At 33.3% G+C, this 22573-nt stretch overlaps 2 protein-coding genes across 2 annotated transcripts; one reads left to right on the top strand and one right to left on the bottom strand.

Annotated features, from left to right (window-relative positions):
- The first annotated feature begins 2406 nt into the window (after positions 1–2406).
- LOC133182103 (mitochondrial outer membrane protein SLC25A46-like) lies at positions 2407–10433 on the top strand. Its single transcript, XM_061316831.1, has 10 exons — positions 2407–2650; positions 3100–3142; positions 3334–3394; positions 3871–3948; positions 4269–4369; positions 7035–7091; positions 7408–7465; positions 7750–7965; positions 9703–10224; positions 10366–10433. Exons 1-10 carry the CDS (start codon positions 2500–2502, stop codon positions 10393–10395), a joined length of 1317 nt encoding a protein of 438 aa, XP_061172815.1. The 5' UTR covers positions 2407–2499; the 3' UTR covers positions 10396–10433.
- Positions 10434–14521: 4088 nt separating this feature from the next.
- LOC133182588 (major facilitator superfamily domain-containing protein 12-like) lies at positions 14522–19418 on the bottom strand. The gene is made up of 5 exons (XM_061317437.1): positions 19326–19418; positions 18442–18534; positions 18143–18316; positions 17771–17862; positions 14522–14696 (listed from the first exon to the last, which is right to left on the bottom strand). Exons 1-5 carry the CDS (start codon positions 19416–19418, stop codon positions 14522–14524), a joined length of 627 nt encoding a protein of 208 aa, XP_061173421.1.
- Between the last annotated feature and the right edge of the window lie 3155 nt (positions 19419–22573).

Here is a 22573-nt window from a genome sequence, read left to right as displayed (position 1 = left end):
TTTCATTTTTAATCAAATCGTGCTTTTTAAATAGCTCGAATTCGAACGGGCAACGATGCAACATGCAGTCAAGAAACGTATCTATGCTTATAAATTAATAAATTTTGCAAATAAACCCCATGGGAAATAGCATCTACCAACCAGAGACCAGATATTATTTGGTCTCCTGCAGCCCGGCTTGTTATTCTACTGGAACTTACGGTGCCGTGGGAGGACAGAATTGAAGAAGCCCAGGAAGCCAACTTCCACTGAAAATGAGTAAGTACAAGGATATGGTTGCAGACTGTTAACAACGGGGCTGGAGAGTATGGTGTCTCCCAGTGGAAGTTGGATGCCTTAGATTTGTAGGGCAATCTATGTGGAGGGCCTTGCAGATTGTTGGTGTAACAGGCACTGAGAGACGGCAACTCATTGGACGCCTGGGCTGAGAGGCAGAAATGGCATCCATGTGGAGGAAGAAGCGAGAAGAGCAGTGGAAAGTGCAACACTAAGAATCTATGTGTTAGTGAATGAATATTCAATGTGTTGCAGTGAAGGCGGAGAGCTGAGTGGTTCCGGGCTGGGACTTGGGTACGCCCAAGTCGGCGTACCTCTGGAAGTTGTAGTGGACAACGCCGAAAAAACCGTTGAAGGAGGATCCACCTGATGATGGGACCATGACGCATCATATACCATAAGATGTATACAGGTATAACTCCGAGACGCCTGTCTCAGAGTTCATACTAACTCCTTTTACAGGTGATGTTCGTATACTTTATATGGATTTCATTCGCATAGTAATTTTCGCAAGTTTAATTTAAAGTCTACTTTCGTTTTCGATAAAAAGTCGTGAAATATATAGCAAAAACAAACAAAAAAGAAATAAAAAAAAAAGAGAGTACGGTGGTGGTTACGGTTGGCGGATCTAAGTCACTGGCAATTTTTAATGAAACTGACAAAAGTAATTGTTTAATCATTTGATAAAACTTCACTAACGAATTATTCAGTGAAACATCACTCAAATGATATAAAAGAAATAAGTTGTGATAACTGATTTTAAAAAAGAAATACGGTATGCAAATAGTTTTCATCAGTCCTGGGTCTACTCTTTATGACATCGAACCCGATGTTAAAAAAAAAAAAAAAAAAAAAAAAAAGCTTTGATGTGGATGGGCATGGTAAAGCAACTGATAACACATTAAGTTGTGAATATATTTATATATATCAAAAAACAATGGGTAACTCATGCTGATAAATTTATCAGAAAAATGTTCATATTCGCCACTGAGAGCTTATAGTGATAAACTTGCTTACATGTTAAAAAGAAAATGTTCATTCATGATAAGTTTTCACATTTTTAATAAAGCCGTTAAAATTTGTGCTTAGAAAAACCCACTGAAAAATATTGATTAAATAATCAATATTTTTAGTGGGTTTTTCTGAATACAGTTTTTTATATTAAATGCTTGAATTATACACAAGGTTTGAAAAGTTAATGTTCACAAAAAGATGTGCTGAAAAATTATCAGTAAAATGTGCATATTCACTTCTTTTATCCTCGACAGAAATGGAAACAGAGCACCCAAAGTACAATTAAAAATGAATTATGTTTTGATAATTAATCCTTTGAGAGATTTAAAACAAGAATTATAAGGTTGAAAAATGTGTATTTTATAGACGACTGCCAGATATACATGTATAGTACTAAGCAGATACAAATATTACTGATTATTGCAATCCCCTACCTTCTAAAAAGACTCTGTACATGTATATAGGTGTGGTACGTTTTCTTAAACATGGCATTTTTGACTTTTTAAGTGTATTTAAAGTAGATTTAAAATCTTGTTAATTTATTTGACATTTAACAATCCGGAAGACAAGCCCCTATGATTGAAACTTGAAATATCAATGTATCTCCCAGATTTGTTTGTAGGTTATAGTTTAATTTATCTATTTATTTATTTACACTTTCTTGAAGTATACATGTATTTAAAATGTGCATGTGTTTTGGTTTAAAAATTAGAGTATTTGCGTAAATAAAAATGGTAGTCTTTTCTCACTTTCTTTCTTTTTTAAAAAGAAATTTAAAGGAAAAAGAGTTAAAAGTAAGTACTGGCAGAGACCTATATACTTCGTATATAGGTTTTTGGTACTGGTTTCAGAAAATCATGTTCTAAAGGCTTAGAATAAGATTTAAAGGAAAAAAAAGGAATGCTGAAATCATTGTCTTTTCTTAAAACTACAAAAATATTATGGAGAAACATCTGAATTAAAAGACTTGATATATAATAATTTATTGCCATATTTTTCTGAAATATCATTATGAACTTCGATAGACATTCCTAGTAGCTCCCCAAGATTCCGGGATTTTTCTCTATTATCATGGTCGGTTTTCTCCGTTATTATGACTTCCGGAGAAAATGACAGTTGGAGGACAGTCCAAGAATATTGAAGAAAGACCAGAAAACTTTTTAGTAATGCGGAATCTTTATTGATTTTGATTAACTCACCACTTTGACAATGGGGGACAGGACCTTTCCTAGACAGTTAAAAGAAGTAAAATCTGTAGGTCCAAGTCCCTCAGATTTACAATGGATCCAAGACAACCCAGACTACTTTGGGTCATTAGAAAATATGAACATGCAAGAAAGCAAAAGTGGTTCAACGTCAGGTACGTTATTGGTAAAATATTGTTAAATATGTTAGTAATATTGAGTAGTGGATACAATACCTCATATTCTTGGCTCATGCTGCATGATGTAAACAGGATACATTATGCAATTCGAGTCACTGTCGGATCAGCTGTACACGTAAATTTAAGACACTCTGATAACTGATAATATAGGTCTATAATGGAAGACATAATCTACCATTGAGTGATTTAAGAAAAATAAAAATTAATTTTACAAAAGATTGTTTTTTAAAACAAATGTTATTGTGTTCATTGCTGTAAATATTAGTAGATTTTCTTTACTATTCAGTTTATGCAGTTTCTACTTGTGAGCTGGATTTAATAAGTGTGCAATGGGTGTGGATGCTTTATTACTACCGTCTGAAGTAAAAGTGTTGATTTCAAATATGATACACCTGATAATAGTTTGTCTAAATATTATGTTTCAGATCAGTTACAGGCTGCAACTGGTTACGTAATAGGGGTTACAAGGTAAGATAAAGTTTAATATACCTGCCTTCTTCCATCTCTCTCTCTCTGGATAAAAAAAATTCATTATATTTAAAAAAAATATATATTTTAAAACCATAAGCAAATGCAGAAATTCCTTACACAGAGGGAAATTTTTAATATTCATATTGAATAAAAAAAAAGTTTTTGAATGTTTTGTATTTTCTTTGCAGTAGTATTTTTGCAGAACACATTCTCTCACATCCCTTCATAGTTTTAAGGAGACAATGTCAGGTAAATTTTTCATACCTCTACCTTCTAATCTGTGTAGAAAAAAGACACTTCTGATTTTATTTTCCACCTATCTTTAGGTATATGAGAAATGTGCTAAAAAATTTCACTTTTAGTCTACAGATCGCTTAAAAAAGAAAATTTTCTTTTTACTTTTTAAATTCAGAAAAAAATATACATCTACACATTTTGTTTCAAAGGGGAGTATACTCATCTAGCTTGATATATATTGTAAAAGTGGTTATATTGGTGAAATGAAATAATGAAAAAAAAATGGTGAGATGAAAATTTGACAAGTTAAAGCTATTTGTCAAATTCGTCAATGTTTCCTCCTTGTCAAACTTTCCACCTTTACAGTACTATATGTGTACATTTTGCATATTGTTATATATACAGTATGAGTTAATACCTTTTGCTACTGGTAAATACATGTATTGAATTTCATAAAATGTTACCTTTCTGTATGATCTATTTAACAGGTGCATCATAATGGAGTTTGGTACCACAATACTCCTTTTACTTTAGTCACAGTTTTAGTACAGCTACAGAGACATCAGGTAAGGGAAAAATTTCAAAGTTGCCATTACAGGAAAGATAGTGTACATACAAAAAAAAATTGCAGTGCTGCCATTACAGAAAGATAGAGTACTTACAGAAAAATTGTTGTGCTGCCATTACAAAAATGATAGTGTACATACAGAAAAAAAATTGGCAGTGCTGATATACAGGAAAGATATTGTACATGCAGAAAAAAATGCATTTTTTAAATAGAAAGTTTACAATTGATGCAGATGTCAAAATTTATCTTTAATGCAAAGAATTTTTTTCTCATCAAAGATGTCATTTTTTTATTAAATAATTATTTCAATTATTTCAGGGAATGTCTTCCTCGTGGAAGGGGATTGTCAGTGTCTTGATGTCCAAAGGCATTCTGATGGTAAATGAGACAGTCATCAGTGAGCTCACACCATTACCAAAGTAAGTTAATCTCATCAGAGTGCAACTACAGTGGTCTGGAGCCTCATTAATTTGGGCACTTCACCTCTCAGACAAAGGACAAGATAGGCTAAGACCCCTTTCTGGCCCCTGGTTTGTTGTGTCTTTAGAATGATGCAATAGTTTATCAATTAAAAACCTGTTCTCACCCCTGCCACAAAATGAGTATTGGTTCAAAGATATGGGATACACAGAGGTCACAGGAAGGTCAGAAAATATGTCAATTTCCGAATTTTCTCAATTTTATGCAAATTTTCACCGATTTTACAGCACATTTTGGTTCAGAAAAGATGGAGCACAAGCTTGCCTATTTACCAAATTTATATACTTCATACACTAGTATCAGATGCATCTTATGTATAAAAATCTCAGATAGGCAAGCTTGTGCTCCATGTTTCTCGAAGTGAAAAGTGTCTCAAATTTGACGAAATTTGACCAGAATTGAGGAAATTCGGGAAAATGTCCTACTTCTGCAACCTCTTGTGGCCTCCGTGTAAGATTTTAAGTCAAAATATGAGCTGGTTTTAAAACAAGCATCATTTTAAGGTCTTAACTTCAAACTATCACAATTTTAACTGTGTTCTGATTTTTTACATCAAATAAGGGGCCAGATTCAGCCGTTACCATACCTTGTCCTTTATGGGGAATAGATTTATATTTATATAAATCGAGTATGTTTCAGTTGTCTTCACACTTCATTAATCCAGACAATGTGCTCAGGAACAAAGGTTCGAATTGACAAGATTCGACTGTATATTAAATCTGTTTTAGCTTACCAGAGCTGAAGGCTCAAGTGAGCTTTTTAGCTCACCTGAGCCGAAGGCTCAAGTGAGCTTTTCTGATCAAAATTTGTCCGTTGTCTGTAGTCGGTGTCGTCGTCGTCGTCGTAAACTTTTCACAATTTCATCTTCTTCTCCAGAACTACTAGGCCAATTTCAACCAAACTTGCCACAAAGTATTCTTGGGTGAAGGGGATTTAAGTTTCTTCAAATGAAGGGCCACTCCCGCTTTCAAGGGGAGATAATAAAGAATTAGTGAAAAATTAATAGCATCTTTTAAAAATCTTCTTCTCAAGAACCAGAGGGCCAGGAAAGATGAAACTCATGTGGAAGCATCCTCAGGTAGTGTAGATTCAAGTTTGTTCAAATCATGACCCCTGGGGGTAGGGCGGGGCCACAATGGAGGATCAAAGTTTTACATAGAAATATATAGGAAAAACCTTTAAAAATCTTCTTCTCAAGAACAGCAAAGCCATGATGAGTCATAGTTATATGGAAGCATTCTCAGGTAGTGTAAATTCAAGTTTGTTCAAATCATGACCCCCGGGGGAAGGGCGGGGCCACAATGGAGGATCAAAGGTTTTACATAGATATATATAGGAAAAACCTTAAAAAAATCTTCTCAAGAACAGCAGAGCCATGATGAGTCATATTTATATGGAAGCATCCTCAGGTAGTGTAGATTCAAGTTTGTTCAAATCATTACCCCCAGGGGTAGGGCGGGGCCACAATGGGGATCAAAGTTTTACATAGAAATATATAGGAAAAATCTTTAAAAATCTTCTTCTCAAGAACAGCAAAGCCATGATGAGTCATTTATATGGAAGCATCCTCAGGTAGTGTAAATTCAAGTTTGTTCAAATCATGACCCCTGGGGGTAGGCGGGGCCACAATGGACTATCAAAGTTTTACATAGAAATATATAGGAAAAATCTTTAAAAATCTTCTTCTCAGAAACAGCAAAGCCCTGATTGATCATATTTATATGGAAGCATCCTCAGGTAGTGTAGATTCTATTTTGATCAAATCATGACACTGGGGGTAGGGTGGGGCCAGAATGGAGGATCAAAGTCTTAAATAGAAATATATAGGAAAATTTCTTCTTCTGAAGAACTGCAAAGCCATGATTAGTCATTTTGATATGGAAGCATCCTCAGGTAGTGTAGATTCAAGTTTGTTAAAATGATGACCCCCGGGGATAAGGTCGGGCCACAATGCAGGATCAAAAATTTTACATAAGAACATATAGGAAAAATATTTCTTCTCAAAAACAGAAAAGCCATGTTTAGTCATATTGATATGGAAGCATCCTCAGGTAGTGTAGATTCAAGTTTGTTCAAATGATGACCCCTGGGATAGGGAGGAGCCACAATGGGAGATCAAATTTTTATAAAGGAATATATGGGAATTTTTTTTAAAATCTTCTCAAGTACAACAAAGTCATTTGTTATATTGACATGGAAGCATCATCAGGTAGTTTAAAATTCAAGCCCCCCCCCCCCCCCCCAGTAATCTTTTCAATACTGAACTGATTTGTGCTTTTGCCAAACCAATGTGCTCAGGTGAGCAATGTGGCCCATGGGCCTCTTGTCTGATTGAAGAGTGTCCGGCGTCCGTCTGTCGTGTCATCTGTAAACCATTCATGTTTTTGACTTCTCAAGAACCACTGAGCCAATTTCAACCAAACTTGCCACAAATCATCCTTGTTTGAAATATTGAATTAGTATGTCAGTAATAGATAATGCACATTATATAATAATTTGCAGAAACTTGTTTTTTTCATTAAGCAGGGTCATGATTAATAGAAAATTACCTTTAAAAGTTGCTGATTCTTGTTTTATATTTCTTGTTCATTATTAATCATATAGGGAGGTCACAAGACACAGTTCACCTAGGAAACATCTGGAACATCTGTTGCTTAAAGGGTAAAAATGTCAATTTTCAATTTGCCTATTATGTGCACTCAAAACTATATTGTATGAATTTATTTTACAACATTATTTGAATATAAAGAGCTTTTTGATCATAAATTTTAAATGGTTTAGCAAGGGCTCAAAGTTGTGTGTGAAATACATATTAGTTTTATGTGTAATGTACGTGATACAATAATGACAAGTAGTGACCCAAATTATCCAATCAGATGAGTCTTTTGAGTTCTGGTTGTCTTTATGAATGTGTTCTAAAAGCAGTATGCATATACTTTAATATGTATTTTATATGGTTTATATTTTAATTTTGCAGATTAGCATACATTTTGGCAACTCCCTTCCTAGCAACTAGTTTCATCGAAACTATTCAGGTAGGCCTTATTTTCACTTCATTTTCAAAATTACAATGAAAGTAGGATATATTTGTGTGTGTACTGTATTGTCAGAAAATGTAATTTTATATCATTTCTGTTATAGATCTGCAGTTCACATATATTCAAGAGTAAAGTTATATGTCATAATTATTGATGAATCTGTGAGAAAAAAATATTGAACAAATATGTTTTCAGTGACATATTTTGTATTAGTGACTCTATTTTGATATTTTCAGAAGTTAATTTATGTAATGACACTGCTCTTCCTATTTTTATTTAAGGCTGATATCTCTAGTGATAAACCAGGGCCTATTGATTTCATCAAAGAGGGAGTTGGTCGAGTGATGGGCTGGGGCATGCCCCAAACAACTCGTCTCCTCCCTGTGTACACCCTTATCTTACCCACAGCAATGATGGGTGTATCCCAGTATGTCATTGTACAGGTAGCCAGAGCTACCATGCTGTCCTCTTTCAAGCAAAGGGAACAAGAAATGAGGGTAAGGAAAAACCAAAATTTTTTTTGTTTTTCAGGGATGGTGTGAAGTTTGTCACTTGGATATTTTAATCAAAGTGGACTGAAAATGCACATTGTGTGTGTCAAGAACATAATAATGAAGAATGTCTTTACATTTACTAAAATCAAGACTGATAACCTTTTAGATCTCTGTAGATATCAGCTGTTACACACAGTGTGATGTTAGCCTTCTCTGAAGTCATCCTCTTGAGTTTTACCTTTGATGTAATCAGTAATTATTATCATTACACATTAGTGTCTTTTGAGTTCAATTTGGCGAGAAATATATACTTAACAGTTGAAAATATAAGTGTAAGAAATAACCATCTTTTTTTAGCTCACCGGAGCCTAAAGCTCAAACAAGCTTTTCTGATCAAATTTTGTCTGGCTGTAAACTTTTCACATTTTTTACCTTCTGGACCAATTTCAACCGAACTTGGCATAAAGCATCCTTCTGTGCGGAAGATTTAAATTTTTCAAACAAAAGGTCATTCCCTCTTTTAAGGGAAGGTAATTAAGAATTAAAGAAAATTTAATGATATCTTTTAAAAAAAATTTCTGAGAACCACTGGGCCAGAAAAGAAACTTATGTGAAGGCTTCATTACATAATGTAGATTTAAGTTTGTTCAAATCATGACCCTGGGGGTAAGGTGGGGCCACAATAGGAGATCAAAGTTTTAAATAGGAATTGATAAAAATCTTCTCAAGAACAGCAAAGCATCCTCAGGTAATGTAGATTCAAGTTTATTTAAATCATGGCCCCAGGAGGTAGGGAAGGACCACAATAGAAGATCAAAGTTTTACATAAGAATATGTATTGAAAATCTTAAAAAATACCTCTAATGAAAAGCAAAGTCATTATTAGTCATGTTGATATGCAAACATTCTCAGGTAGTTTCCCAATATTATGTGGATTCAACCTTGATTTTAAAAATCATAGCTCCCTTAGGGCTAGATTTTGGTCCACAATATGGAATAAAAAAAAATTATGAAATAAAAGAGGGAAATTAAAAAAAAATCTGCTGATGAAGAACACTAGGACCAAAGTTAATCAGGTGAGCATTGTCACCCATGGGCCTTTCGTTTAGGTTTATGGGGATAATATACTACATATAAATTATATAACATATTAATTCATGAAAAAATGGTCACTGTACTTCTACCCTCTCAAACAACCAAAAACAACCCAGTTAACTTTTGCATTAAATGAAAATATGATTAATTTAAGTCTCAACAAAATAAAAATATTAATTTTTGGAATTGTAAAAATAACATGATCTTCCTCAAAGTGTAACCATTTCCTCTATAAGTAGATGTTGCCATGAAAGTCATTTTGCTAAATAGTAGTATATTATGAATATTCTGAAATGTGATACTATTGCTATGTATGTTTTATTATAAAAAAAAAAATACAGTATTAATTATACCTCATTATCTCGAACTGGCTGGGACCAAGATTAAACTTTTAGATATTATTTGTTAACAAGGTCATAATAATGACCATATAATTTACAAAATGCTGACTTTAAATGAGTTTGTTGAAATCCTGGTAACATCTACTTATCTGTCAGTAGCCTGCTTCAAATGAATATTTCAAATTTTACATTTGCAAAAAAAAAAAAAAAAAAAAAAAAAAAAACGAAATACATGTATTGTTGTATTTTTTTTTTTTTTTTTGTAATTTTTTGATAACTAAAATATGTTTCATTTCCTTGATAGGACAAATCCACTTCTGTGGATGGAAAGGAACAAGAGGAATCTTTGTATAACAAATACTTTCCTGAGATGATGGCCAATTTTGCTGGGAATTTGCTGGCTGATGTGTTGTTATTTCCCTTAGAGACTGTTCTTCACCGTTTGTATGCGCAAGGCACCAGAACAATAATTGACAATTTAGACACAGGTGTAGATGTTATCCCCATCAGCACAAATTATCAAGGATTCTTTGATTGTTTTCGTAGTATTTTAGTGGAGGAGGGTATATCTGGCCTGTACAGAGGATTTGGTGCCCTGATCTTACAATATGCTCTTCAGGCTTGTTTGCTCAAGTTTTCAAAGTACATGTTTGAGAAAGTTTCTAAAGAACTGAATTCACCTAATAGTATGCCACCTGCACCTACTAGTATGCCACCCACAACACCTGTTAAGCAGAGGTCAGCAGACAGACTCAATCAGCCAAGACATCCAGAAGTTGCTGGGCAGCAACAGCAGCGTGCACAGCAACCTCAGACTTCATACATGGTAAAGCAAGTTGTCTTATAAAATAATTTACTCAAATGTAGTAGTAACAGAGACTGTTAAATTTCAAGATTATTTTAGAACATTACTACATGTATTTTGTAAGTAGATCATTTTTAACTTTCTTTCTTTTTTTCATTGTAGGAACAGGCATATAGAAACCAAAGAAGATGAAATCTATGTAAAAAAAAAAACCACATTAATTCATCAAATTTTGTTAAAACTCATTTTTGAATCACTTTGAAATTTTCTTTCTTTCTTTTTTTTTTGGAGATTGACTTGTTGATTTATGTAAGTGCAATCATTTGTCACAAAAAGTATATGTCAATTCATTCTTCTGAAATCAACAAAAGTGACATCATTTCAATTTTTTGTGTGCCTGAAAAAGTTAGCATTTATCTGTATGCCAATTATAGCACTAGATCCTGGAAAAGTATGCATTCCTACATGCAAATATCTTTGCGAATTGAAATGTTTAATGCTATATATGGCGTTTTTGAGCTAAAACATGAAAATACGAGATTGAGTGAAGATAAACATGATACAATGTATATGTTATTCACGTTCAAATTAAAATTTTCACTGATTTTGAACTTGAATAACCTCATGTTTCCATGGTTAAATTGATTTTAAACTGTGTCTGTTAATTAAATGCGGAGTCGGTAAATAAATCGGTTATCTTTGAAACGTGATTGATTTAAATTGTGTAATTTACAGGAAAGTCTTATCTTTATATAAATTAATAAAACAAATATAAAGATCTTTTTAATTTTAGTTAGTCTGAACTTATAAAAATTCGCCATATATGACTTTGCGTCATCATGCTTTGTTAGATTACCATAAATGCTTTTTCTAGTAAAATATCTTAATATTAAACAGATGTGTCAGACTCTGTGGTATCTTTTATTTCAAGCTCACTGGGATATATCATGTCGACACATGAATGGAAATAACTATTGTTAATTGATGATACGTCGTTTATATATCTAAATGTCGAGTTGAAGCCACAGCAGAATTTTCTTTTTCTCGTGTATAAGATTTTAAATAAATTCTGCTTCATATGAATATAAAAATAGATCTGGTAATAACGGGGGCAAATGGTGCCCATGGGAATTCAAACAGATTATTGGAAGACCTGGTCTCCAAAAACCACATAGATATTGTAAATCAGAAACTCGAGCATCATTTTTAATATCAACTTCAGAGTACTTGTGTGTACAATCCGAATGTTTTTTAACAAAATAATTCTGCAAATGACCAATGACAAGGTAAGTCAATTTATGAGTTCCATTTTTATTGAAAAAGCCTAGACTTTAAATTATCATGGGGAATGGTTGTTTATAGAGTTGAAAAGTCATGAGTTTTTATGTTATTGATTTTTGTAAAAATTTTATGATTTCAAATTTTCCAAAAGTTCCTAGAAATTTTTAAATATCCACATCTGATTTACACCACTTCTAGAATATATTGTTGCACAGTACTCCTGAAGTTTCTTCTTCACTGCTGTTGATATTTTAGTGAGGAGTAAAGAAAGAGGTTTGATAGAACATTTACTGGAGCCTGCTATGTATCTTTGTAAGAATTTTTATGGAATATAAATATGGTAATTCAGATTCATTTTGGTTGTTGGTAATATTAAGAATATTCGAAACTGACGTATGATTTTGAAGAATTTCCTCCTTAGAAAGGGAGCTATGGGTATAAGTTGGATTACCATTTGTAGAATTAAATCCCTGTTCCTCTAAAATAATGAGCCTTACAAAAAAAGACAATATTCTTACTTGCTAAGTTGGGGATGTGTGGGTGGGTGGGAGTGAGAGGCTTCCTTTTTATAGAACTCAAGTATTGCAACGAATATGTACATAATTTCATGTAGTTGTCATGTCTATTGAAATCACAACGCAAGTGTCGACACGTGTTTATCCGATGTTTATATTAATATATAGAATGTCAATCTGATTGGCTATTGTATTTATGGAAAACATGTTCTACAGGTGTTCGATTAATAGGAACTTAGAATCATCAAACCTTGTCATTTGATGCATCTTAGGGTCGCGGATTATATTTACCAAAAAGTAGATCAGCGTGATCTACTTTCAGAACTTCATGGCTATATCTGAATAATTATTTAAAATAACAAGGGCTTAGAATCATCAGACTTTGTCAGTTGATGCACCTTGGATTCTCAGAGTGTGTTAACCGGTGCTAATATCGTAGATAGCATAATCGAATACGGCGTATGCCTATTTACGAGTCGTGTTCAGCTTTAATTTACAATGTTTGATTAATATGATTTGATAGGATAGAGGAGTCAAGGTACAAATTATAATCGATACGCAGTACTCGAAGATCATTTAATTTAAAATCATTAATGAAATACAGGTAAGACTTGGTAACAAGCCGTCGATTATATTTCAGCCCCCTGTCTACTTTTTCTTCACACTGCTTTTCCGCGATTTTTTAAAAACTATTATTCATGTTTGACTGATACAGGTCTCCTTTCTGCGATTTGTTAAACGGACATAGGTAGTGCATGGCATCAAACGGTTGTTGATATTTACTTGTATTTCCTAACAGAGGTCTAGCTAGTAGTTTTTAGTATGAACTCAGGGATCGTAGCGATAAAAATTCCATGAATTTCGCAGTTTACATTGCTCGGTGATAGCTTCTGAAGTTATGGAAATTATTCATTATAAAAAATATATTGTTAATAATATTCGATGGATGCACCTATAAAATAGTCAATATTTCAAATAATGATGATGTTTCTTACCGATGAAGCAAAAGTATGCAAAACCACAATTACAACGGGCGCAAAGTCGCCCGCGTGGCGCAGTGGTTAGAGCGTCTGCTTTAGAGTCGCGGAGTAAGGAGCTGATCCTTACTTCGCGAGTTCTAATCTGCTGCGGGACATGGAGACCAGTCCTTCGGATGAGACCGTATAAACCGAGGCCCCCTGTTGCAGTAGATGTTGGTGCGAAAAAGATCCCTCACTTCTCAATGGCCCTGAGTGCCGAGTATAGGGATAAATTCGCAGCCCTCCACCGGCATATATGTGAAAATTTTTCGAGGGACTTTAAAAACATTCAAACAAATTAAAAAAAAAAAAACTGACGCAAAAGTTGTTGTATAAGATTTCTCCCAGGCTAAAGGAAGAGGTACATATTAAAAAGGTCGATCGCGGAAAAGCAAAAAAATAAAATCGCGGAATAGCAGCATGATTAGCCTCGGAAAAGCAGGATTTTTTTCGCCAAAAATCAATGTCAAATCGCGGAAAAGTGAAACTGCGGGTAACGACATATTGTTTAAACAGCAATTATAACCTCTAAAACTGATCAGTTACCCCACAATGTCAATTCGGAGAATCTGAATTATCTCCAAATCAGCTTTTAATATAGATTCGTGAAAATGATAACACTCAGAAATGTGTGTAATTTAAAAAAAAAAAACTAAATTGTCTTTTCGGGATATTGCGTTCAAATCACACATTTTATTTTTTTCCCCAATACCCGCTTAAAGATTTTCTAACCGATTACCATCATTCCGACCGAGTAACCGATTATCCAAATTGCCATCCCTAAGAAGAAGGTTTTGAAATAAAGCACACTCTTTTGCCGAGGGCGTCTTCATTCAAAGTCGCACTCTGTATACACAGAATACTAGACTGCATATCCATTTCTTATCGAATGTTTCAAATTTTAATCTTTTTGCTAGCGTATACGTAATAATTCCTTTAATCAATAATCAAGTATTGAAAATGAAAGACTAGTTCTTTTCATATTCTTCAATTTTTAAATCAAGATATTGATAAGTAAAACACATCAAATTCTTAAGTTACATCATGGTTGTTTACATTCATCCGTTGGATTAACATTCCCTTACTATAGGCCTACAGAATTTTAGTCTTTTATCTCTTTGCTGGGTTGATAGCAAATCATCATCCTCTGCTTCCATCCATCCCCAGTAGTTTGATTTCATTTTTATTTCAATGTTTCCAGTCCTTATCTTGTTCTCATGGAGAATGTCGTGGTATTCTGTGTTCTGAAAGAAAATTTTCGAAAAAAATCATAGATACCTTTGATACTTCAAACCAGTGGTTAAGTCACTGAAAATAAAAGATATACCAGTATCTATCCACTGCTCTATGCGATAAGAGTCTAGTTTTCATAAAGTCTAAAAGGACATTTTCTTTGCCTTAATATTTTAACAAAATTATGCATTACATGTATTTCATTCTAAAAGAAAAAGAACGCAGAGAAAATGCCAAGTTTTCTAGTATGTCAAAAATAATGATAGCTTTTTAGGTTTGATTGATAGATTTCTGACCTTTCCAGCCGCTTCCACCGCCTATGGAGGATATTGTGCTGAGAAGAACGAGGAGGGAGATGAAGGTCACACCCCCTGGGACTGTTACGAGGACATCACGATAGTACACCGTGCAGTGGTGAGTCATATGGGCAGCTGAACCATTCTCACTACAAGTTATATGGAGACAAGTAACAATCTCAACCGGCAAATCATATGATAGACAAACATTAAATAGTGTCATATTTCTGTTCCATGATACATGAAAAAGGTTAAGAACAGGACAAAAACAGGGATCCCTGGAAACACCAGCGGTGGTATAGAGGTGCTCAAGAGAAGTAAGCATCCCTTGTTGACTGAGACACACCTGCCGTGGTCCTTCTTGATTAGGTTAACGGAGTATTCCGTAGTAGTCAAAATTAGTATGAAAGCAATGGCATAATAATTAGTATTAAACATGTCAGTCAAAATACGAACCAACAATTGACTGTATTTGCAAATAAGGTCATTATTTGCGAAATGCTTACTTCAAAAGACTGTATTATCAACTTTTTAGTCAGTAGCCTGCCTTGGTTTAAAAATTAATCGTACTTAGAGCATGCTCTTGCGTACCGAATCAGTTGGGAAAACACCATATACATATGATATTGGAATATTACTGTATAGAATGGGGAAGTTCCAGTCATTACGTTTGCCGTTTACTTTGGTTGTTGTTAGTTGGTCATTAACGTCTATATATAGTCAGTAAAACACTTAAATCTGAAACAAATGTTGCAGACTGTGTGGTGTCTTTATTTTCAGTTCACTTGAATATATCGAGTTGACACATGAATGAAAATAACTATTGAGAATTGATAAAACGTCATCGATGTATCTAAATATGAACTCAAAAATAGGAATTATTATTTATAAAGAATACGTCGATATGCAACATAGTTATATTGATTTGCAATATAACTATTCCAACTAGCTTACCTACGTTGATATGCAAGAAAAGAATTAGAAAAAACATCTAGCTCACTTGTAACATCCAATATGTGAGATGCAACTTATCAATGGTGTAGCTTACTGATAATGTTGACATGCAGCTTTTTATGTATTTTGCATAATTTATTCTCAAATCAAGTGACAACATCGATATTTTGTTCACTGAATATGGTTACACCATAAATATTAAATTAAATTATGATTACCTTTTCAGCTGTGTTACTTGTCGACATATGAAATATGAAGACAACGAATCTGAATCAAACTAGTGCTGAGTATATATTGTGTTTCCAGAAATTATTGAGAATTTTTATGATACATTTATCTAAAATGTTGGATTGATTTCATAAAATATAAGTTAATGTTACTATTTTATTTTGTGACAAATTCCCGTTCTTTCTAATGATAATGCAGTTTACATGGATAGCCTTCCATTTATTTAGTATACTTCTTGCTGTCTGCTGATGTTAAAATTACTGCTTTAGAAAATAGAAGGCTTGTTTAAGTAATGTATAAGTAAGGGGTCGTTAAATCTGGTGATATTTATGAAACACCGAGTATTTCACAGTCTACTTTGTATTGTGTGGTACAAAATAGTAAAAAAGAGGAATTCAGTTAAGGAAAAGAGTTTGTAGGCCTAGTATACTAACATTCATAGACAAAGAAGGCTTTGATATTTTGCTCAGTAATTAAGAAAAACAGGTGTAGAAAAGTGGGGTTTCATTCCTAACCCTACTAGCTCTTTCTCTCTGCCGAGTTCATTTCCATTTTTCAATATTTTGTCCCACGTGAATCAATAGCTGATAGTGGGATACTCAATGTTTCAGAAGTATAGCTAGTTTTGCAATATTTTGATAATAAACACCTACGAAAGGATTTCTTTTTTCAAAAGCATTCATTCTGAACATTAGCAATCCACCGGAAGTATACAAAGAAAACGGTAAGTTATTCATGAAAACTGCATAAAGTATAAACAAGCTAATTCAGAGAATTTGTGTCCCCCGCTTAGGGAAAAAAGAAGAGCATGCGCAGTTCGCTATCATGTTGTAAATTTTGAATTTACTAGGGGGAGAGTTATCATACTGTAAATTTTGCATTTACCTCCCCCTAGCAAATTCAAAACTTACAACATGATATCCCCCCTGGATTTGTAGAATTATTAAATGTATACATTTATATTGAAGCAAATAAAAAATTGCCAATATGGATATAAAGATTTGATTGCTTATTCTTTAATATGTGTATAGAAGATTCTTTTTATATAGAATATTTATCACACTGTAATAATGATTTTATGAGTTTGTACACGCCAGAAGTCATATCTTTATTATTTCACATGTTGAATAATATCATTTAGTAAATAAAAAAAAAATTAAAAAAAAAAAAAAAAGGATCGTCCGGAATTTGAAACCGGGTCCTCTCACTTGCTAAGCAAGAATCATACCTCTAGACCACGTAGGCACTTGATTGTACAGCAAATTAAATGCAAATATTAGGTAACATATAATGTTTATATTCACGTTCGATATTGTCAAAATTTTACACAATACATAGTGTCTAATTTAGCCTTTACAAAACACTTCTAATAGATGTAATTAGAATATGAAGTCCGCCAACAACCTGTATTATACGTAATATCTCTCCACATGCCCCTGTGCTAAAAATAGTGCCAAGCGACTTTTAATACAATAATTAAAAAAACGGGGCGGGACACTTTGAGAGGGCTGAGAGAGGCCATAGGGAGTTACAGTATAAAATTTCATTGCAAAAGCTCAAAAGCTCCTTGAGATATCGCCCGGAAACGAAAGTGTTTCACACAGAAGGAATTTATGAATTTACGACCTTGGACTTCGACCTTTTGACCTCAAAATCAATAGGGGTCTTTCTTAGGCCACCGGAAGTTGTTATGTAAAATTTCATTGCGAAAGCTTAAAGGGTTCTGGAGATATCGCGCGGAAACGAAAGTGTTACAGACAGACAGAAATACAGACGGACGGACGGACAGACAGACCCAAATTAATATCCCCCACTTTCAGTGAAAGCGGGGGATAACAAAACATAACTCCTGCAGCTCTAGCTGCTATTAAGAAAAAAGTATGCATTTTAAAAAAATCGTTGGAGATTTAACATAATCCACCTCAAATCTCGATTCATCTTCATCCCAATGTGTTTCTTTTACTTACTTATCTTTTGAAATATCTTTGGAATGTAAGATGATCAGACTGACATACAGACAGGGGTGGAAACAATTTCTTACCATGGATTGTATCTTTGAATGAGAACAACAGCGATTCCGTTGGCAAGTTTCTCTGTAAAACTCATCGCACCGTACACAAATGCTGCACTGTTCTACAAAGATTTTGATAGCCAAATTTTGAGATAAAATCTATCTTGATTTTCCCCCCTTTAATTACCCTTTTAAATCATATTCATCATATCTAAATATGTATTTAAAAAAAGAGGTATATACCTGTTGAACTTTTAAAGTGTTATTGGCATTGCTTGATTGCAACTTATTCATAAAAAATATTGTTTACTGTCAGGATGGAGTTCTTTATCGTGAAAAATTGACTTTTTATTAACGAATTTAAATACTTAATGTTTGCTGTTATAGTTTTTGTTATCGTACAGAATATTGGTCGATGAGATCAGAGGTCATGGCGAGTGACGTCACAAGAGCAGTTGATCCACCAACACCACTAAGAGCAGCGACTCCATAAACACGACTAGATGTCGCCTCATCGATGAAAAAGATCCACACGCATGCCCCAAGTGTACAAGATATACCGACTATGTAAGTTCTCTGTAATTGTAAAATGAACCTTTATAGCTTTATCTCATTTCCAAGAAAACGATGTAAAAAAAGAATTTGGGTAAGTAAAGATATATTTATTAAGGGTTTTAAAAATGGAAGAAAAAAAAACAAACCTTACGACCTAGTAACTTATTTGTATTGTTCATAAAAAGCGATGTACAGAATCCTGCAATATAGCCAACCAGAGGAACGATTGCTACAGAATCCTGAAATATACAAACATCATCAGTTACACTATACATACATCATCAGTTACTCTATACAAACTTCATCAATTACTCTGTACAAAACACCATCAATTACTCTGTACAAACATCATCAGTTACTCTATACAAACATCATCAGTTACTCTATAATACATCATCAGTTACTCTGTACAAACATCATCAGTTACTCTATACAAACTTTATAAATTACTCTGTACAAACATCATCACTTACTCTATTCACACATCATCAATTACTCTATAAATACATCATCAGTTACTCTCTCTCTCTTTATATATATATATATATATATATATATATATATATATATATATATATATATATATATATATATATATATATATATATATATATATATATATATATATATATCATCATCATCATCAGCTACTCTAATCAAAGATCATCATTTACTCTATACAAACTTCATCAATTACTCTGTACAAACATCATCAGTTACTCCGTACAAACATCATCAGTCACCTTATACAAACTTCATCATTACCCTGTTCAGTCTTCATCAATTACTCTGTACAAACATCAATTGTTACTCTTTATAACCATTACTCTGTATAAACATCAATATAAACTTCTTAAATTACTGTATATAAAATCTTCGGTTACTCTGTCTAAACATGATCAGTTACTCTATACAAACATCATCAGTTACTCTATACTTCTAGCAAAGCTGCGATAATCTTTAACATATGGTGCAAAAGGGAAAAGAGACTATGCATTTTTATTTTTTTGCGATCATCATCTTCTCTTACCTTGTGCATATGCAACGTCTCCGTTATGTACATGGGCATATAAATCTGAGATATATTGACGGTTAAACGAGTGCACATATATATCAACGCCATCTGAAAGGTACATGAATATATGATTTTATTTGCTGACGATGTGCCCTCAATGCTTCAATTGGTTGTAATTCGATAAATCCATTATAATGCATCGAACGATTATAACTGATAGAATAAAAAGATTGGAACAAAAAATATTTAAGAGGTCTTGCCTGATAAAAACTGGGCTCTTTAAACCAATCCTTCCAATGTTTGTGAAGTATCTCTTTTTGTTTTGCTAAACCAACTTTTTGCTGTTCATTTATACCGTCTTCTATAATGCTATGACTGGATACAAAAGATATTCTTTTCTTTGCAATATTTGGTTTGCATGTCTTCGATGTATCCTTCAAAATTCCAGGAATACCAGTATTTTGACAATTCTTTAGTGAGGACATTTCTATATCATTTTCAGGACATGATATTGAAGAGATTGTAGCTATAACGTCACGTTCGGGACATGACATTGAAGATAAGTTTCTCTCTAGCATGCTGTGAGTCCTGCAAATACTTTGAGAAGAATGTGATTTTACTAGACCTTTTAATTTAAATAAAGGAGTTTGTTTTTTACTTTCACTAAAATTAGTCTCTTGACTTTTACTTGTTTCATTTTTTTCTTTAGTGGTTTCTTTTAAATCTTTTCCTTTGTCAGTTTTTGGCCCCTTCTCACACTTTAATTTCTTTTCATAGCCTGTTCCAGGTAATGGGTTGTCCTTTTCATGCACAAGCCAGTAGAATATACAACTGCAAATCACTCCTAGAACAACGACGCATATTGCCAGATCCTGCAATAAAAGATGCATACTCTGCAACTCATATTAGGATTTCCGATTTTGAAATATCTTTATTTCATTCCGAATTTTTCCAGGAGTAGTCACAACTATATACTATATATAGTCTAGAAAAAAAAATACAACTACACATACATATTTATCACTTATTTTGAATGCCACTGAATCATTTGGATCTTGTTTGTTGTTCGATAGAATATCGTTGTTGATTTATATAAGTAACTTCTAGATTATCACAGTCAATTTAATACAAATTATGAAGGAAATCTTAAAATTCTAGTTGTAGTAAGAAGCAAGTGTACAAACACGTCTATATAGTACATTGGAGAGTTGACTTTCAGCTTTGTTAAAGACTTGAATCATGGATACTAAAGACTGGAAATGTTAACTAGAGTGTATATGACAGTTGGGCCATGTTACCCTGAATATGTATCCATCCTCTTTATTTAGATACGTGCTTGCTTCCTCCGATCTGTGTGCGTCAAAAAACAGCCAGGCCAGTAGGTATACAAACATGTGGGAAAGGACGGTTATAGCATATCTGAAACAGATCGATTTTACACATTAAATGTTTTTAATTTAGATTTTGCTGAACCAGTATGTTTATTGGGATATGTAATAGTTAAAGCTTGGAAACACTTAATAAGTAAATTAAATGAAAATATTCTTATAACCTCCATCCATTTAGCTGCACCTTTTCTACAGTAGAAAGCGTCATTTCAGGGATGAGAGCTAAATGTCCAATTTGAGCACAAGCCCATCCAAATGAAAAAATAACGACAAGTGGTACATAGTAAATAAATTGTGCCCAATCAGGAACACCGACACAGAACCAACAAGGTATGAAAATGAAAGGAAACCCCAGACAACTACATATGGTCCCTGAAAAAAAAACAAAAAACTAAAATTAGGTTAGAGGCTTGAAATTTTGTAACACTCAGAAATATTCTTTATAAACGATTTGAATAAAAAGCCATTTTGTAAAAAAAAGATTCACTACTTGCTGTATAAGAAATGAAACTATAAATTTTTGCTTACCTATTAAGTGCCAGGATTTTCTTCTGCCAATTTTGCAGCAACCTGATTTGCTGTTGTCCGAGGCTAAACCAACCAGTGGGGTTAACACTGCGTCCACTGATTGCCCAATCATCATCAACGCTCCGGCCAATGTGTCATCAAAATTTTTTACTTCATGAAAGTAAGCTATAAGGTAGGTGTACCACATAGAAGCTGTAAGATCATTAAACGCGTGTCCAACACTGTATCCGAGCTTTCGCTTAATAGGAATAGCATCACCAGCCATCAGGATTATTTCTATTTGTTAATTTGAAGACTAAAACACATTAGTAGGTTCAATGTTTAAAATCCTTTAATCAACAGGTTACTTGTTTGTCATATTGTAACAATGTTGTAAACGCTCGCCCTTACAAAACAGCGGATTGAAGTATTCATTATAAATGTGCTTCTAGGGTTAGTCTTAATTGTAATAATTAATTATAAAAGGCTGTCCCGAAGTGCCTGGGTTTTTGATAATAAGTTTAACATTATTGACAAGAATGCCTTTCTCCAACAAATTTTGTTTTTGAATTATTGTCAAGACAAAATTTCGTGTTTACATTCTAATTTTTAAACGTGTATTTTGAATACCAAATGAACGTTAATGATTCTTTTCTTTGGTTAGTAGTTTAAACAAACCATTACCTATAATTGGCCTATGTGCATACAGATTCGTACATCTTAGGTATATATACGTCACTCATCCCCCGTTTGTAGAGAAACGTGTTCCCTGAAGCTAATACTTCACTTCAAGCTTTATTTATGGATACGAAAATTTATGCGATAAGCTGAAAGGCGTGTGAGGATCATCAAGGGTTAAATCTCATTGCACGAGTACCTTTCTTCGACGGACTGTTGTTTTCAAATTTTTTTATGAAGATATTCAATTGTAAGATAAGTCCTGAATCATAGGCATTGACATTTTTTCTGTATTTTATAAAATTGTGACATGTATACTCACATCAGTATTTTTTCTTTTCATTTATACATAATTTGTCCATTGTTTGGATTGATTTGAAATATTTTTATTTTGATTAATTATCATCTTTCAAGCACCCCCATATATCAGCATTACTGTCCAATTTATCAGATAAGTTTTTTTTTCAATTGTATCAAGGACATGCAGTCGTAGTAGATCAATCTGAAAAATTACACAGACATTTAGAAATATATAAAACAATTATTAATCATGCATCTGTTGACTTCCCAAAAGTTAAATTGGTTAAAACATCAAACAATGCTATGCTAATTTGAACTATCTTTGAAAATGCAAAATATCAAAAGAAAGTCTCCGATTGGTGGAGAATTTTCATTTGAGTCATATGTCAA

The sequence above is a fragment of the Saccostrea echinata genome, unplaced genomic scaffold (genome assembly GCF_033153115.1).
Source record: "Saccostrea echinata isolate AGI-Se365-2 ecotype Australia unplaced genomic scaffold, CSIRO_AGI_Sech_v1 ptg000009l, whole genome shotgun sequence".
Lineage (NCBI taxonomy): Eukaryota > Metazoa > Mollusca > Bivalvia > Ostreida > Ostreidae > Saccostrea > Saccostrea echinata.
Note: the sequence above shows the minus strand (reverse complement) of the source record. Positions and strands in the feature narration are given on the sequence as shown.

Coding starts and splice junctions, on each gene's coding strand:
- LOC133182103 (XM_061316831.1), top strand. CDS start 2,500: ATGGGGGACAGGACCTTTCCTAGACAGTTAAAAGAAGTAAAATCTGTA. Junction 3,395..3,870: donor TTTTAAGGAGACAATGTCAG/GTAAATTTTTCA, acceptor TCTATTTAACAG/GTGCATCATAATGGAGTTTG. Junction 3,949..4,268: donor TACAGCTACAGAGACATCAG/GTAAGGGAAAAA, acceptor CAATTATTTCAG/GGAATGTCTTCCTCGTGGAA.
- LOC133182588 (XM_061317437.1), bottom strand. CDS start 19,418: ATGGCGTTGATATATATGTGCACTCGTTTAACCGTCAATATATCTCAG. Junction 18,317..18,441: donor ATAAGTTACTAGGTCGTAAG/GTTTGTTTTTTT, acceptor TTACAATTACAG/AGAACTTACATAGTCGGTAT. Junction 14,697..17,770: donor ATTCAAAGATACAATCCATG/GTAAGAAATTGT, acceptor TATAACTTGTAG/TGAGAATGGTTCAGCTGCCC.